Source organism: Dreissena polymorpha, chromosome 11 (genome assembly GCF_020536995.1).
Source record: "Dreissena polymorpha isolate Duluth1 chromosome 11, UMN_Dpol_1.0, whole genome shotgun sequence".
In the NCBI taxonomy this organism is placed as follows: Eukaryota; Metazoa; Mollusca; class Bivalvia; order Myida; family Dreissenidae; genus Dreissena; species Dreissena polymorpha.
Window position 1 is genome coordinate 67,335,515 of NC_068365.1, and position 16,751 is coordinate 67,352,265.

Genomic DNA, 16,751 nt, shown 5'->3' on the forward strand with positions numbered 1-16,751 from the left:
TTTACGGGCAACTGACTGAGAGACACACAAATTGTTGACCACACAGAAATGTAAAAATAGACAGACAAGAAAGCCACATATAAAAATGAGGCGCACTCTGTGAAAACGGGGCTAAGGGCATGTGCCTTAAATATCGTCCCACAATAGCCAGTCAGTTCCGGCCTGTGTATTCCGCACAGGGTAATCAGGGACGACCTTTTCCGCTTTTTGGTGTTCTTCTCTTTTAAAAGAAAACTCTTCAGAAAAAAATCCACTTTCGGCGGAAAGTGTCGTCCCTGATCAGCCTATGATGACTGCATAGGCTAATCTGAAGTTAAGAATACAGACAGGCATCGTTCAAGAAGTAAGTCAGTCTTTCTTTGGACACGCAGAGTGGGCGAACAGACAGACAGACAAATATATAGATAGACAGCCTAGACACAAGGAGTGACTGATATACTTTCTGACTGGCTAACTGAAACAACGACTTGCAGGCATGCAAACCAAAGGGTCGGTCTCCAACTCACAATCAGGCAACCTGTGCATCCACATTTACATAATGACACATGTTCGGTTAAAAAAAATCAAAACACATACATCCTTCATTTGGAAATATATTCTTCCATCAAACGGAGCAAATCATAATTTTAAATAAGACTTCAATCTATTGATTTTGAATCATATCTGATTTATATCTATCAGCGCGCGTATGGATTTATCAGTTCTCGTATACATGTTTGTCGATTTAATATACTTGCATACTTAAAACTATTTTATATTAAGTACTATAAATACATTTGGTTTTGATATATTTGATCTGCTGCATATTTGATACAAACGATAAAAAAAGATGTACTAGTAAAGAGTTATCAACACAAACATGTAAGTAATTTATATAAAATTTAACAAATAATATACGCAATATGTATCGAAAATATTGCAAAACTATGCTCAATATATACGTACAAATGATCAAAACTAATTGAAAGTAATATCATATATGCATATTTAGATTCCAGAGCATTTCACAGAACTGTCTATTCGGATGTTTGACGCACTTGACAACAGTGGAGCTGGGAAGGAAACTGTATTGGAGCGGAGGAGAACTTACTTGCAGAGGGAGCACTTTGAGAAAATAGCATGTCAACTACAAGGAAAGAACCTTGAGTGTTTTCATTTCGGGAGCCAGTCGGAAGGGACCACAACTCCCGGTCTCCAGTCGGATATTGATTTTCTAGGAAGTTTCAACACAACCAATATCATGACCATCTGGGAAGACTGGAAGGCTGGTTTTCAGAACCTTCTGATGCTCCACGACAACACCACTCCACCTCAACAGTACTTGCTACAAGTCATCAGAGTCTACACACCGGAACCAGAGACCAGTCTGACCGATGACACGTTCGTAAGGAAAGATTCTGGGCAAATACTGTTCAGCGCTGAAAGATGGAAAAATGACATCGCGTATGATGCTAGAGATCAAGGGGAGGCAACTAAAAATGGGCCTTCTGTGAGTTGGGTACCTAACTGGGATATTGTACAAGCATTTTATGTACGCAAACCTCTTCCTGAAATACAGCAATGGATAGACAGATGTAGAGGTAAACACTGGCCACCTGTTCAGCTTCTCGAGGCTGCACGGATAGCTCCGTGTTTCCTGGTACCAGCAGGACATCCAGACAGCGATTACAAGCGTGAAGAATGGCGACTGTCCCCAAACCTGATAGAACGATTGTTGATGTTTAGCTTCAATATGACTCAAATAAAATGTTACATTGTTTTAAAACTTATCAAAAAATCATTATTTGCTAACATTGTGGTGGATGCTATTACAAGCTTTCATTGTAAAACTATAATGTTTTTCACCATAGAAAGAACACATCCTTGTCTGTGGTGCGAACACAACCTTATGTTTGTACTTTTGCTCTGTTTACACGAATTAAGGCGATGGCTGAGATTGGGAAGGCTTCCGCATTATATCATAGAAGGTGTGAACTTGTTCGATGGGAAACTCTCAAAGTTGCTGCAGAAACGCCTTTTAGTGTATATAGACTCGTTGATAAGGAATAACTTACAAGATGTTTTTTGTATTGGTATAGATAATATACGTTGTCGGTTACAAGCGTGTAGTATGCGTCATAATGTACAGGCTGGAGAACTAAGAGGTGTATTTTTACATAACAGCATCAGATTACTGCTGAAGTTTGAGTGCTTGAAAAGATTGAACAATGCGTTAACAGTTATCAAACATAAACTGAGCAGTTCTCATACAACCGTCGAGCATGAATTAAAATACGTAATACACAATTGTTTTGAATGTATTGAAAACTCAACGAATGTCATGTCAAAAACTGCTGCTCTTGAATTGATTAAACACTTTTATGAGTTACACATTTCAGTTCAATCATCTTACTATTTGCGACTACAAGACGTTCTTGACAGCGAAAATATAAGGCCTGTCCGATATTCCTTAAATTCGGATGTAGCTTCTAGTCGCTTAAAGTTTGCTTCTATGCTATACTGCAGTGGTCATCTTCAGGCGGCAGTTCGAGTGCTGGAGGATGTAGAGAGGAGGTATCACAGCAAGGTCAAGGCTGTGTGTGGATGTAGATCAATACAGGGAGACAGTGATCTGAAGGTGTTTGCTGATATGCTATTAGGCAACACTGACTCCAGTGAAATGCCATTCACATTCTGTGTAAATTTTTTAAGACAGGAATCGCACTGTGCCCCTTTCATATTATTGTTTGAAATGAATCGCAATATCACTGAAGAGGAAGTTGCACAGAGAGATTACGTTGAAAAACGATGGATGGTCAGTGCTGAGGTGGATGCCCGTCCATTCCTACACTATCTGCAGTATCTCACGTATGGAAAACTTGGTGAACGTGACAAACAGCTTCATGCTATGGGAGTCCTCGAGGCTTATATAGATATAAGAACTAAACTCAACCTGTATCACCAAGAGACAGCACTGAACTTGCTCGGGCATTGTTACGAAATGGAAGGAGACTATGCAGGAGCGTTACATTACTACGAGTGTTCGTTGAGTTTTCGTCGTACAAACAACGCCGCTAACTGGCACGTCTTGCGAATTATGCGTCTCATAAGTGGTTAATAGAACAATATAACAATGTAACGACATTAAAAAAATAACTATACACCTATGTTAAATATAAGATATTTGTGACCAGTTAGTTAGTCTCGATTATGTAATTTAATGATATGTACATGTATTATAAACTGTAAGAAGAGGCAATGTATTTGTATGTTTCAAAATATTAACATCGCTACATTGTACACTCTGAATTGGTGTGTTGAATACTCTCGTATTTCTGTCAAATACGCATGATGATGTGTAAATTGGTATATGCACGTGCTCTTATAGTTTTTGTTATGAATCTTTTGGACGCACTTTAGAATCAGAAGTTTTAATCAACCACTACGACTATACATATTCATATATTTACCTCCACGTGGAATATATACGTGTGTCCAGCAAGGTCAATAAGCCAGTTTACGGTTCGAATTGTAATTGAATCGTTTTACAAATGAATAAAAAATCAAGATGTACGCTACATACAATCTTCCTCAATTGCGCAGAAATTGGATGGAGAATATAAAGATTTGATAATTAAATGTGTTACTGCATTGAATAATGAACATATATGAATAGAGCTTGTTTGCTATGAATACATTTGTAAATTTTAAATTGATGCTTTTGTGTATATTACCCAAGCACGAAATGCTTATGCTAACCTTTTTCTCGTTCTTTGCAAATTAAATCTTAAATATAGTTCTTGAACACAATACAATACCAAGTTTAACAATGTCCATATTTTTATTCACTCATTTACACTTGATGTGCGTAGAAATGTGCGCTCAAAAAGTGATAAAACCCATCCCTAATCAATGGTTTATAACCTCAGAAAAGACAATGCATGATTGACGAACGTATCGCCAATCAGCACTATGTATTCCTTTCCATGATAAACCGAGAAGACAATAACATCGAAATGCATTTATTCTCATTTTTTCATTTGTTTTATTTCCAGTGCGTCTATTTCTGTTAAAACATAACTAAACTGCTTTTACTTTCAACCTTTTCTGCTGAGCGAACAAACGACCAATATATTCGTTATATGATTGGATCTGAGCATTGGCTCTTATAAATTGACTAAGACATAAACACATTCTCCGCCTATCAGATATCGTGATCCATATCTCCACTGTGTTCTCGTAGGATTTGCATCAATCTGTGAAGTTACCAATGTGATCTTAAATCTGCGGATACTGGAAAGACTGACAGCACCAGAGCAGCATACACTAGCTGTATATAATAGATACTTTGCTTGTGGATTTAGATGTCGCTCAGAACTTGAAACGGTTGAGTGTGCTGAGTGGTACGCAGCGAGCCCGCAATTTGCCGAAATTCGCGGTTGCGCTCTTGAATATTCATATAAGCCTTGCATTTTTAAAAACCAGTTTAATGTTATCCTGATGTAAGAACCCACCTTAAATTACGACATTCAAATACATTTAGAGTAGTATTGCGCTGAACAATGTCCATGTTTATAAAACTATACATACCCCACGTGCTCAAGCGTCCGATCGTCATTGATGAATACTTTTATCGATATCTTGCTCAGAACAAAGTAAAATGATCACATGTACAATTTCTTAACAAACAACTGCGATATTTAAGTTTGAAAAGTATTGCGTTAAAGAAGTCTTTACGTGTACATTCAATCCATGTATTCAGTACAGAATATGTGTATTGCATTCCAAAAGCTTTGGAACAAAAATATAATTCAGTTAATTGATTTGAAAAAAACGCATTATTATCACGTTATAATAATGTAAGCAATTCTCAGTGTACAGGGATTCAAGCCGCTATTTGAGGATTAATATTCACTCCATATACGGTACTTATTTATTCGGAGTTTAAAACGATTGATGATAAAGCAATCCATATATAAAATTATGACGACAAACTTTATTCAATTTGAAGTAATATAACTTGATGCTCTAAACATTTTCGTTGGGACCACTTCTAAAACATAATCGTCTGTAAAATGACAAGGAAACATTAAACATAATGATAATGGAAAATTAGCATAGTCATCGCTTACGTAAGAAGCAAAGTGCGTCAAATACCGGAAGTGCATACCGGAAGAGCGTCACATACAGAAACTGCGCATAATTAAGCAAGACAAACGATACGATTTTACAACATCAAAAACACTTCACTCGCTACAATTACAGCATGTATGGTTGCTGAATACTGACATACCGTTTTTGCGGATTCGAATGGCGACAAAACGCCATAACGCTAACACGAAAGAACGTTAAACGTCATGTGTGTCGTTTTTTGTTGTCTTTTTGTATTTCTAACAAACACATACGCTAGAACGATAAATGAGGTGCGCCATTTCGGAAAAAAATGGCAGAAAGAACGATGTTTTTATTGGTCGCATTTCGGTGTGATGGGTAAAAACATTTCAATATCGCGCATTTAGTGTTTGGGGTTCGCGGGTAAGAACAGCGATAACACGACTATATTCAAAGTCGACTTACACCTTTGGATATATATGTCGTTATTGGCGTGCCGTTGTACTGGCGCCATTCAAACAAACCAACATGCCAGAACAATACGGCAGAAATCACACACCACACCATTACCACTAAGGTACGCAAAATTTCCTCCAAACACTCGAAAATTCGCTTACCTAATGTAACCACCCTGGTCGGATGTGAATCCCCGCATATCACCGTGTAAAAGTCAAGATTCGCATGCACTTCGTTAAAATGCGTCTTTCATAGATAATGCTCCGTCCAGCCAAGTTGAAATGCTCATTAAAAGTAACATATAAGCAACGTGTTTCTTGGGTTGGATAACTCGGATGAGGGTTGTGTTTCAAATATCACATGCTCGGCTCATTAAAAATCGTGCGATAAAGTTCAGCCTCGTTATGGGAAAACTGGGCCTAACACAGGTGCGTAAAGTGTCGTCATATTATTAAAACGCTCTCAAGTCTGTTTCTGGGTAGAACCACTGCTTGTTGTTTTGAAAGATCTCAAGAACGCTCCAACGGAGGGGATTCAACCCGTTACCTCCTGGTCGCTAGGCGGACACCATATCCATAGCGTCACGGAGGGGATCGAACCAGTTACCTTCTGGTCGCAGGGCGGACACCATATCCATAGCGTCACGGAGGGGATCGATCCCGTTACCTCCTGGTCGCTAGGCGGACACCATATCCATAGCGTCACGGATACATTTTTGAAACTTGTTTATAAAAATCCTTCCATATAGCAGACACTTTGTTGCTGTGTTAGATAGTCGATTTATGTTCACGAATGATCAGACCATTTAATACACAAGTTTCGCTGTCTTGAGTGAAAATATGATTGAGTGTATTAATTAAGTTATGGTTTTGGGGGATCATATGCGCGAAAATGTTTTCATTATTTGTTAATTAAGTTACAGGTTTTGTATGAATTTACATAATCTTGGAATTAATATAGTGTGACTGATGATCATTTGCTGAAGAAATAGATTATCAAATGACAACACCACAGTTGGTTTTAGCTTATGCTTTTTCCTCGTTTGTTAAGCTTTCAACAGGGTTTAACGGGAGAAATGTACGCAAAAAACAACGTCATGACGTAGGTACCGGTTAAAAAGTATTGAAATTGTTCATAATTATATTTTCTCTGTTTGAATCTTTGAATTATCAGTTGTTTATCACTGACATGTTCTCATAAACTGTATGTAAGCATATAATAAATCCAATTTATATTTAACTGGCATTAGTTTTTATAGACGTCACTGACATTTCTTCGATAAAAAACTGTTCATTTTTAACAAAGCACAGTTGTTAAGGTCAACATGGAACAAGCTAACACTACACTTGCAGGAGATGCGAGCGAATTTTAAATGCTATATAAGGACTCTATATGATGTACTTAACATGATTTAATTATATTTAAGAATCGGGATTCATTTTGCTAGATTTCCATATGTGCCGACCGTCGTGTATTTGTTGGCGTAAGATGCTCGTTTCATATTCGGTTTCATATTCGTCAAAAGGCACAAACATTAACTTGCCCGCCTTACACACTCTTCATTTAACGAGTGAAAACAAACAGAGTTAAAGATACGCGCAATTCAATTTAACGTGCAATAGTCATAAATATGAATATGTGTTAAAATGTAGTTTGTTTTCAGATATGGTTTTAGCGTGTCAACTAATACAACATATGCAACGAAACATTACTTTCCCACTGACGGAATTCGGGACCCACTGCCTATAAATGAGCATTAAGCCGCGCTCTGGGAAAACGGAGCTTAATGCACGTCCGTGAAGTGTCGTCCCATATTAGCCTGTGAAGTCCGCACATTTTAATCAGTGAAGACACTTCCCGCTTATGCTTTAAATAATTGACTAGACAGCCTAATATGGTTCGATACTTTACGCACATGCATTAAACCCCGTTTTCCCAAAGCGTTGCTTAATTGTATTAAATAAGTCTATATAAATCGTCAGATTCATATTTGCAAACAGGTATGAAAGCTTTCTTGTGTTGACTACTCTTTGAAAAAAGATTCATTAAATCATGAGCCTCGCTCTGTGAAAATATAGTTAAACATATGTGCGTTTTTTGTCGTGCCTGATTATCATGTGCAGCCCAGAAAGGCAAATCAGGGACGACACCTTCCGCCTAAACTAGATTTTTGTGTAGAAGAGGCGTTCTTTGAATAACATATGCCGACTGTATAGGATGATCTGGTGCGACACTTCACGCACAGGTATTAAGCCCTTTTTTTCAGAGCGATGTTCAATTAATTAACAAAATCAGCATATTAAATAATAGTAGTAAAGGCATGTGTTTGTACTAGTATTTAATTGACTAGATACACACTAAAAACATGACTTAACAGTATTATTTTTTTTTACAAAATATCAAATATTCACAGGGGATGACAAACATGGGTAAAATACAATATAAATACACATAAAATGTACATTTAAAATGAAACACATCGAAATAAAAGACGACTATGTAATTTGTGTATGGTATGTGCATTTAAACATAGAAATTTAAGGCATTTTAACACTTTTGTTGAATGAGATTTCGCGTTGAAAACGTGTTTTGAAATTCAAACAAAACAACACCTTTATGGATATATTTACACATTAAACGAACCGAAACTGATCAGATGAACATCTTTTTTGGAAAACTGGGCTTTCTGCATGTGCGTCAAGTGTCTTCCCAGATTAGCCTGGGCAGTCCGCACAGGCCAATGAGGGACGACACATTACGCATGTACTGCGTTTTCGCTAAACAAAGTCATTCGTTGAACCTAAAATACTATACACGCGGAATGTCCACCTTCCCTGATAAGCCTGTGCGAACTTCACAGGCTTATCTGGAATGACACTTTACGGACTTTAATTAAGCCCATTTTCCCAGAATGAGGCTTAAATCTGCCATTGCACGTTGCCAACCCAGAAGGAAATCATTCGCAAACTAAATTCCAATGTAGAATGAATAATAGAACATCTACAGACTACTCGTTATTTAAGGCCAGCCTGCCAACATGTGTTAATGGAAAAGTAAAACAATGTATTCTACTCAAATCTTATTTAATGAATATTAACGGAAATTATTTAACATTAAAACAACAAAATAATAACTGCTAGCATTCTGCACACGAGTAAAAACGTGCATTGGAAAAAAAAACGACAAACGAAACGATAGAGCTACGACAAACATGAATATATGAAAACAGTATCGTGCCTTAATGGAATGCACAGAAGGCGGGTAACTAAGATTAATGCTATCTTATAAAAATCAAATACACCATTCGTCGTAAAATCCCCGCAAGCTCACGCACGTGAATAACAACGTTAAAAGTCTTGGCAAACGACTTTGCGGGTGAAAAAACAAGCCGACAGGCAACCCCACGTACGGATTGTGTAATTTCCAGTGCGGCGTCCGCTTAACGCTGCCAAAGGCTGTACATCCACTGCATCTCATCGCACGTGTAGGAGGCGTAGCTCGGCACGCAGTACCCGTAACGGTCGCTCAGGAGGAAATTTCCGCCGCCGGAAAACCTGATGCAGCAAACCGGCGAGTTCGATCCGTACTCCGTATCGCGCGCGCAGCAGGAGTCTCGGTAGAAGCCGCAGATCTGTCCCAGCTTGAAGCAGTTTTTGTTTTGGAAGTCGCGGTCAGCAAGAGCCGGTTCCGATTCTTTGCCTTGTGATAGTGGCGGCTTATTTTCCACGCCGACTCGTTCGGGTTTTACTATTGCGTTCCGGTTGTCCGGACTTCCGTTGCGCTGCTGTCTTATCTTCACGACGTCTCTGATGTTAATTAACTTCTCGAGGGTTTCCACGAGATTTTTATTGGTGTCGCCACTAGCCATGATGTTCTCGACTATGCGTATCGCTTCATCGAGAGCAGCTGTCCTCGGCCAACTGCCACAGCCGGAAATGGAACCAGAGAAGGCTCTGGCCATACCGTCGACATGACGGGAACTACCGTCTCGCAGCGAACTGTATTACATATATACGTTTTGAGAAGGGTATGTTCGTTATTCTTGGAGTGTGTTGTTGAAAGAAATGGACACAACTGTTTTTATTCAAGTATGCATATCTTGATTGAAACTGTTCTGTGTTATAAGACAAAAATGACTCAAAATAATAAAAAATAAAACGTCCTAAATGTTGAAAATGTGACGAAATCGTGTCGTTTTTTTTTGCTATTACAATTTGATGGCCATAATGCTTGTTATACAAAGTCTTATATTAACACAATGTCAATTGAATTGTTGACACAATGTCACCTTAAATATCCTTACTATATATATAAGCGGTAATTTCGCTCTAATTATTTTACACAACTACATTATCCGTGCAATATCTTGTTTAATTGCTATGTACAATACAAATATTGCAATATTAGACTTAATAAATGTTCAAAATTCAAGGCACGAGTTACATGGCATACAATGATCCTGGATGCATCTGCGTCAATCGTCGAACCAGATTAGCTCGTGCAGTGTGCACAGGCTAGTAAGAGACAACAATTTCTCCCTGCATCGGATTTTTTTAGCCGTTTTCAAAGAAAACACTCCTTCAAAGCAGATAATGATGTCTCTGACTAGCCTGTGCGGACTGCAAAGGAAACACTCCTTCAAAGCAGAAAAGGATGTATCTGACTATCCTGTGCGGACTGCAAAGGAAATACTCCTTCAAAGCAGATAATGATGTATCTGACTAGCCTGTGCGGACTGCAAAGGAAACACTCCTTCAAAGCAGATAATGATGTCTCTGACTAGCCTGTACGGACTGCAAAGGAAATACTCCTTCAAAGCAGATAATGTTGTCTCTTACTAGCCTGTGCGGACTGCAAAGGAAACACTCCTTCAAAGCAGATAATGTTGTCTCTGACTAGCCTGTGCGGACTGCAAAGGAAACACTCCTTCAAAGCAGATAATGATGTATCTGACTAGCCTGTGCGGACTGCAAAGGAAACACTCCTTCAAAGCAGATAATGTTGTCTCTGATTATCCTGTGTGGACTGCAAAGGAAACACTCCTTCAAAGCAGATAATGATGTCTCTGACAAGCCTGTGTGGACTGCAAAGGAAACACTCCTTCAAAGCAGATAATGATGTATCTGACTATCCTGTGCGGACTGCAAAGGAAACACTTCTTTAAAGCAGATAATGATGTGTCTGACTAGCCTGTGTGGACTGCAAAGAAACACTCCTTCAAAGCAGATAATGATGTCTCTGACAAGCCTGTGCGGACTGCAAAGGAAACACTCCTTCAAAGCAGATAATGATGTCTCTGACTAGCCTGTGTGGACTGCAAAGGAAACACTCCTTCAAGGCAGATAATGTTGTCTCTGACTAGCCTGTGCGGACTGCAAAGGAAACACTCCTTCAAATCAGATAATGATGTATCTGACTAGCCTGTGCGGACTGCAAAGGAAACACTCCTTCAAAGCAGATAATGATGTCTCTGACTAGCCTGTGCGGACTGCAAAGGAAACACTCCTTCAGAGCAGATAATGTTGTCTCTGACAAGCCTGTGCGGACTGCAAAGGAAACACTCCTTCAAAGCAGATAATGATGTATCTGACTAGCCTGTGTGGACTGCAAAGGAAACACTCCTTCAAAGCAGATAATGTTGTCTCTGATTATCCTGTGTGGACTGCAAAGGAAACACTCCTTCAAAGCAGATAATGATGTCTCTGACAAGCCTGTGTGGACTGCAAAGGAAACACTCCTTCAAAGCAGATAATGATGTATCTGACTAGCCTGTTTGCTTGCAAAGGAAACACTCCTTCAAAGCAGATAATGATGTCTCTGACTAACCTGTGCGGACTGCAAAGAAAACACTCCTTCAAAGCAGATAATGATGTATCTGACTAGCCTGTGCGGACTGCAAAGGAAACACTCCTTCAAAGCAGATAATGTTGTCTCTGACTAGCCTGTGTGGACTGCAAAGGAAACACTCCTTCAAAGCAGATAATGATGTATCTGACTAGCCTGTGTGGACTGCAAAGGAAACACTCCTTCAAAGCAGATAATGATGTCTCTGACTATCCTATGTGGACTGCAAAGGAAACACTCCTTCAAAGCAGATAATGATGTCTCTGACTGTCCTGTGTGGACTGCAAAGAAAACACTCCTTCAAAGCAGATAATGATGTATCTGTCTAGCCTGTGTGGACTGCAAAGGAAACACTCCTTCAAAGCAGATAATGTTGTATCTGACAAGCCTGTGCGGACTGCAAAGGAAACACTCCTTCAAAGCAGATAATGCCGTCTCTGATTAGCCTGTGCGGACTGCAAAGGAAACACTCCTTCAAAGCAGATAATGATGTCTCTGACTAGCCTGTGCGGACTGCAAAGGAAACACTCCTTCAACACAGATAATGATGTATCTGACTAGCCTGTGCGGACTGCAAAGGAAACACTCCTTCAAAGCAGATAATGATGTATCTGACTAGCCTGTGTGGACTGCAAAGGAAACACTCCTTCAAAGCAGATAATGTTGTCTCTGACTAGCCTGTGCTGACTGCAAAGGAAACACTCCTTCAAAGCAGATAATGATGTATCTGACTAGCCTGTGCGGACTGCAGAGGAAACACTCCTTCAAAGAAGATAATGATGTATCTGACTATCCTGTGTGGACTGCAAAGGAAACACTCCTTCAAAGCAGATAATGATGTCTCTGACTATCCTGTGTGGACTGCAAATGAAACACTCCTTCAAAGAGGTTAATGATGTCTCTGACTATCCTGTGTGACTGCAAAGGAAACACTCCTTCAAAGCAGATAATGATGTATCTGACTAGCCTGTGTGGACTGCAAAGGAAACACTCCTTCAAAGCAGATAATGTTGTATCTGACTAGCCAGTGTGGACTGCAAAGGAAACACTCCTTCAAAGCAGATAATGTTGTATCTGACAAGCCTGTGCGGACTGCAAAGGAAACACTCATTCAAAGCAGATAATGATGTATCTGACAAGCCTGTGCGGACTGCAAAGGAAACACTCCTTCAAAGCAGATAATGCCGTCTCTGATTAGCCTGTGCGGACTGCAAAGGAAACACTCCTTCAAAGCAGATAATGTTGTCTCTGACTAGCCTGTGCGGACTGCAAAGGAAACACTCCTTCAAAGCAGATAATGTTGTATCTGACAAGCCTGTGCGGACTGCAAAGGAAACACTCATTCAAAGCAGATAATGTTGTCTCTGACTAGCCTGTGTGGACTGCAAAGGAAACACTCCTTCAAAGCAGATAATGTTGTATCTGACAAGCCTGTGTGGACTGCAAAGGAAACACTCCTTCAAAGCAGATAATGTTGTCTCTGACTAGCCTGTGCGGACTGCAAAGGAAACACTCCTTCAAAGCAGATAATGTTGTATCTGACAAGCCTGTGTGGACTGCAAAGGAAACACTCCTTCAAAGCAGATAATGATGTATCTGACTAGCCTGTGTGGACTGCAAAGGAAACACTCCTTCAAAGCAGATAATGTTGTCTCTGACTAGCCTGTGCGGACTGCAAAGGAAACACTCCTTCAAAGCAGATAATGTTGTATCTGACAAGCCTGTGCGGACTGCAAAGGAATACTCATTCAAAGCAGATACTGTTGTCTCTGACTAGCCTGTGCGGACTGCAAAGGAAACACTCCTTCAAAGCAGATAATGTTGTATCTGACAAGCCTGTGTGGACTGCAAAGGAAACACTCCTTCAAAGCAGATAATGTTGTATCTGACAAGCCTGTGTGGACTGCAAAGGAAACACTCCTTCAAAGCAGATAATGTTGTCTCTGACTAGCCTGTGCGGACTGCAAAGGAAACACTCCTTCAAAGCAGATAATGATGTATCTGACTAGCCTGTGCGGACTGCAAAGGAAACACTCCTTCAAAGCAGATAATGATGTATCTGACTAGCCTGTGTGGACTGCAAAGGAAACACTCCTTCAAAGCAGATAATGATGTATCTGACTAGCCTGTGTGGACTGCAAAGGAAACACTCCTTCAAAGCAGATAATGATGTATCTGACTAGCCTGTGCGGACTGCAAAGGAAACACTCCTTCAAAGCAGATAATGATGTCTCTGACTATCCTGTGTGGACTGCAAAGGAAACACTCCTTCAAAGCAGATAATGATGTCTCTGACTAGCCTGTGTGGACTGCAAAGGAAACACTCCTTCAAAGCAGATAATGATGTGTCTGACTAGCCTGTGCGGACTGCAAAGGAAACACTCCTTCAAAGCAGATAATGATGTATCTGATTAGCCTGTGTGGACTGCAAAGGCTCATCTTGAATGACACTTTGCACACATGCATTAAGCCCGGGTTTGCTAGAACGCGGCTCTAATGTACCTTGTCAGTGACTTCAAGAAAGATTTCAGGCTTTCCTCCGAGTCTTTATCCGCATAAACATTGCCTAAAAATAACACAATAATTTAATTACACACATTTATAAAGCAATTGTAGTTGCGGAATGCCATATACAGTCATCGCATGAAGTAATGCTTATTTAAAGACATTTGATTAATCTTTAATGTATTTTATTGAGTGGTCAAAGATGTTTGTGTTAATTCAGTTTCAGAACAAAAAGTGTTATATTTATTAATTGTTTGTAAAAATCTTTGCAACCTTGTCTCAAATAATTCGAATGATGTATAATAGATGACGATCTGCAAACAGTGTTTTATCCATAATTAAAAAATAAACCAATTGTAAAATTATTTATGGAATTTTACACAACAAAAACAACTCACAAATAAACAACCAAGCCACATGTTAATTCAAATTTAGTTAATTAAAGAATAAGTTTGTAAGCAGGTCTTCTCTAAAAGGAAAAAATGTTTTTTTCTTTCTACATGTTTTTGAAGATATAAAGCATAAAACAATCATGTGTGTTGCATAATCGACGGAATTTAAATCGAGTGTAAATAAGTGTTTAAATAGTATGTATATATCAATGGAAATATAAGATAAGTAAACTACACCCGTTTCTCCAAATTCACAAAAAATAAATTAACCTTCTTGACCCCAACAGTATTTTATTAAAAGGACGTTTTCACGGAATTTGGCATTTATTGAATGTGTCATTAAATGCTTTATAATAATAAATGTAAATATTTAAAGATAAGCACTAAATAGATCAAGTAAATGAAATCAATAAAACACATTTTAAAAAAGGTTAACAATGGGCTCAAACCACTGACCCTTTGCGTAAAAGTCACTTAATCCATTCGGCCGTCCGTGCTATCAAAGCCAGTGTATTTTAAACTTTATATAAGCTGTCCTCGCAGTGTCAGATAATGTAATCGATAATGACAGAACTCTCCAAATGTGTCAATAGTTCACGTGTGTAACGCTTCATAATTTTCATGTTTTTGAAAACGTCAAAAGATGCATATAATGAATATTTTAGAGCAATGTGGTAAATGTTCCCTTCTTTTGTACTGTTTTGTCGAAAATACAATGCAAATTTGCGAATCTGAAACTTTTTTATCCATGTTGTCAATTTACCAAAACGTGAAAAGGTCAATTTTAAATATTCCTACACTGTTCAAGGTTGAAAAATAAAATAAAAAAATAAAACCTTACCTCCGAACAATATAAACGTTATTGTCAACACAGAAAAGTGCTCCTTGACTGTGAAAACATGTTTCGTTGCATCTTGATACACCAGTTATTTCTATTTGATTTGATTCAAAGTCTCTTTACTTAATATGTTATATCTGTTAAATACTGTGTTTTTATAGTATGGGCTAATCAACAATTCGCACGATTAACGAGAATGTGTCGTTTGATTGCTTGTTCGTGCGAAAATATGATGAGACTTGTGTACATAACCAGAAGGCAAAGACTATTGTAATTTGCAAATATTACCAATTGTAATATTTTTGTCCCCGATTAACAAACACATCTCGTTTTGAGAAGTGCAATTATTCAGTGTGCATAATATAATACTCAAGGTTTTGTACGTTTGAAGGTTCAAAGTCTAAGTGACATAGAAAACGAAAAACTTCACAGTGAGTCTGAAAATTGTTTATATTGAGACAAAAAAATGTTTTATAGATTTTCTAAAGGATACTTGTTAGAGTTTTGTAACCTCCATTGCCGGCAATTTCGGAACTCCACTGCATTCATACGCAACATGCCTATATTCGGCGTAGTGACTACTAGAACGCCAGTGCCCAGTTGATCTCACTAGTTTAAATTAACCTTCCAGTGCAGAGGCTGGCTAGACATCTACTGTATCATTTTTTATAGTTTTTATATATAATTATATAGAGGATATTTGTTAGATTCGACGAATGATCGATTTTGATTCACGAGTAATCATGGCATTTTTGTCAATGATCGCGAGTGAAAATAAAATCGATTTTCCACCAAATCTAACACATTTTTTTTATGTTTTGCTTACAAATGAGTATTAGTGTTTTTGCTAAAAAATGACGTCGTATCTTTATGAAAACGATGTAATTTCACAGTACAACTGGGAAAAATATCGATACTTAACACTGCTATTGTTCACTGTTTGAAACAGTGAATTATCAGTTTTAAATTAATTTTAAAATAACTTTTAATTTACTGATATTTCTTTATAAACAACCGGAAAGCATGAATTAAAATACAGTAACGAATATGCGACATTATATAATTATTAGATTAAGAATTTACGAACACAATCATTGTAATTATATCGAATTCCACGGTTTCCTGAGGCCCCTATGGGTTGCGGGGCCCATAGGCTGTCGCCTACTCTGCCCGATGTGTAATCCGGGACTGGTTGCAGCTGGGGCAAGGTTTGTTGTCTGAGCTTCGTACGAGTACAAGGAGCTGAACGTTATTTTTATATTTTAACCCATTAATTTAGCTCGATTGCATCGAAGGAATACGGTTTATCAAAACGCTTCAGAGTCTGTTTCTTGGTAGAACCAGTCATGTTGTGTCTTTTGAAAGATCATAAGAACGCTCTCACGGCGGGGATCGAACCCGTTACCTCCTGGTCGCTAGGCGGATACCATATACTTATCGTCACGGAGAATATACTGAAACTTGTTTATTAGTCGAATTCCTTCCATATAGAAGATACAGGATATTTTTTTGTTGGTTTTGTTTTGTATATAGTCGATTTATGTTCACGAGTGATTAGAGAAATAATAGTTTTGTCAAGTATCGCTGTCTTGAGTGAAACTATTGATTGAGTGAATTATTTAAGT

The 16,751-nt window shown here is 38.5% G+C and overlaps 1 protein-coding gene across 9 annotated transcripts in view; it reads left to right on the forward strand.

Moving 5' to 3' along the window:
* Positions 1–16,751, forward strand: part of LOC127850612 (uncharacterized) — a 1,644,088-nt gene that overhangs the window by 1,250,138 nt on the left and 377,199 nt on the right. The window contains exon 5 of one of the 9 annotated variants that reach the window (XM_052383755.1): positions 992–1,141. The exons of the other annotated variants lie outside the window; for them this stretch is intronic. Coding sequence (XP_052239715.1) covers positions 992–1,141 — 150 coding nt within the window. The remainder of the gene's footprint in view (positions 1–991; positions 1,142–16,751) is intronic. 9 annotated transcript variants of the gene reach the window in all.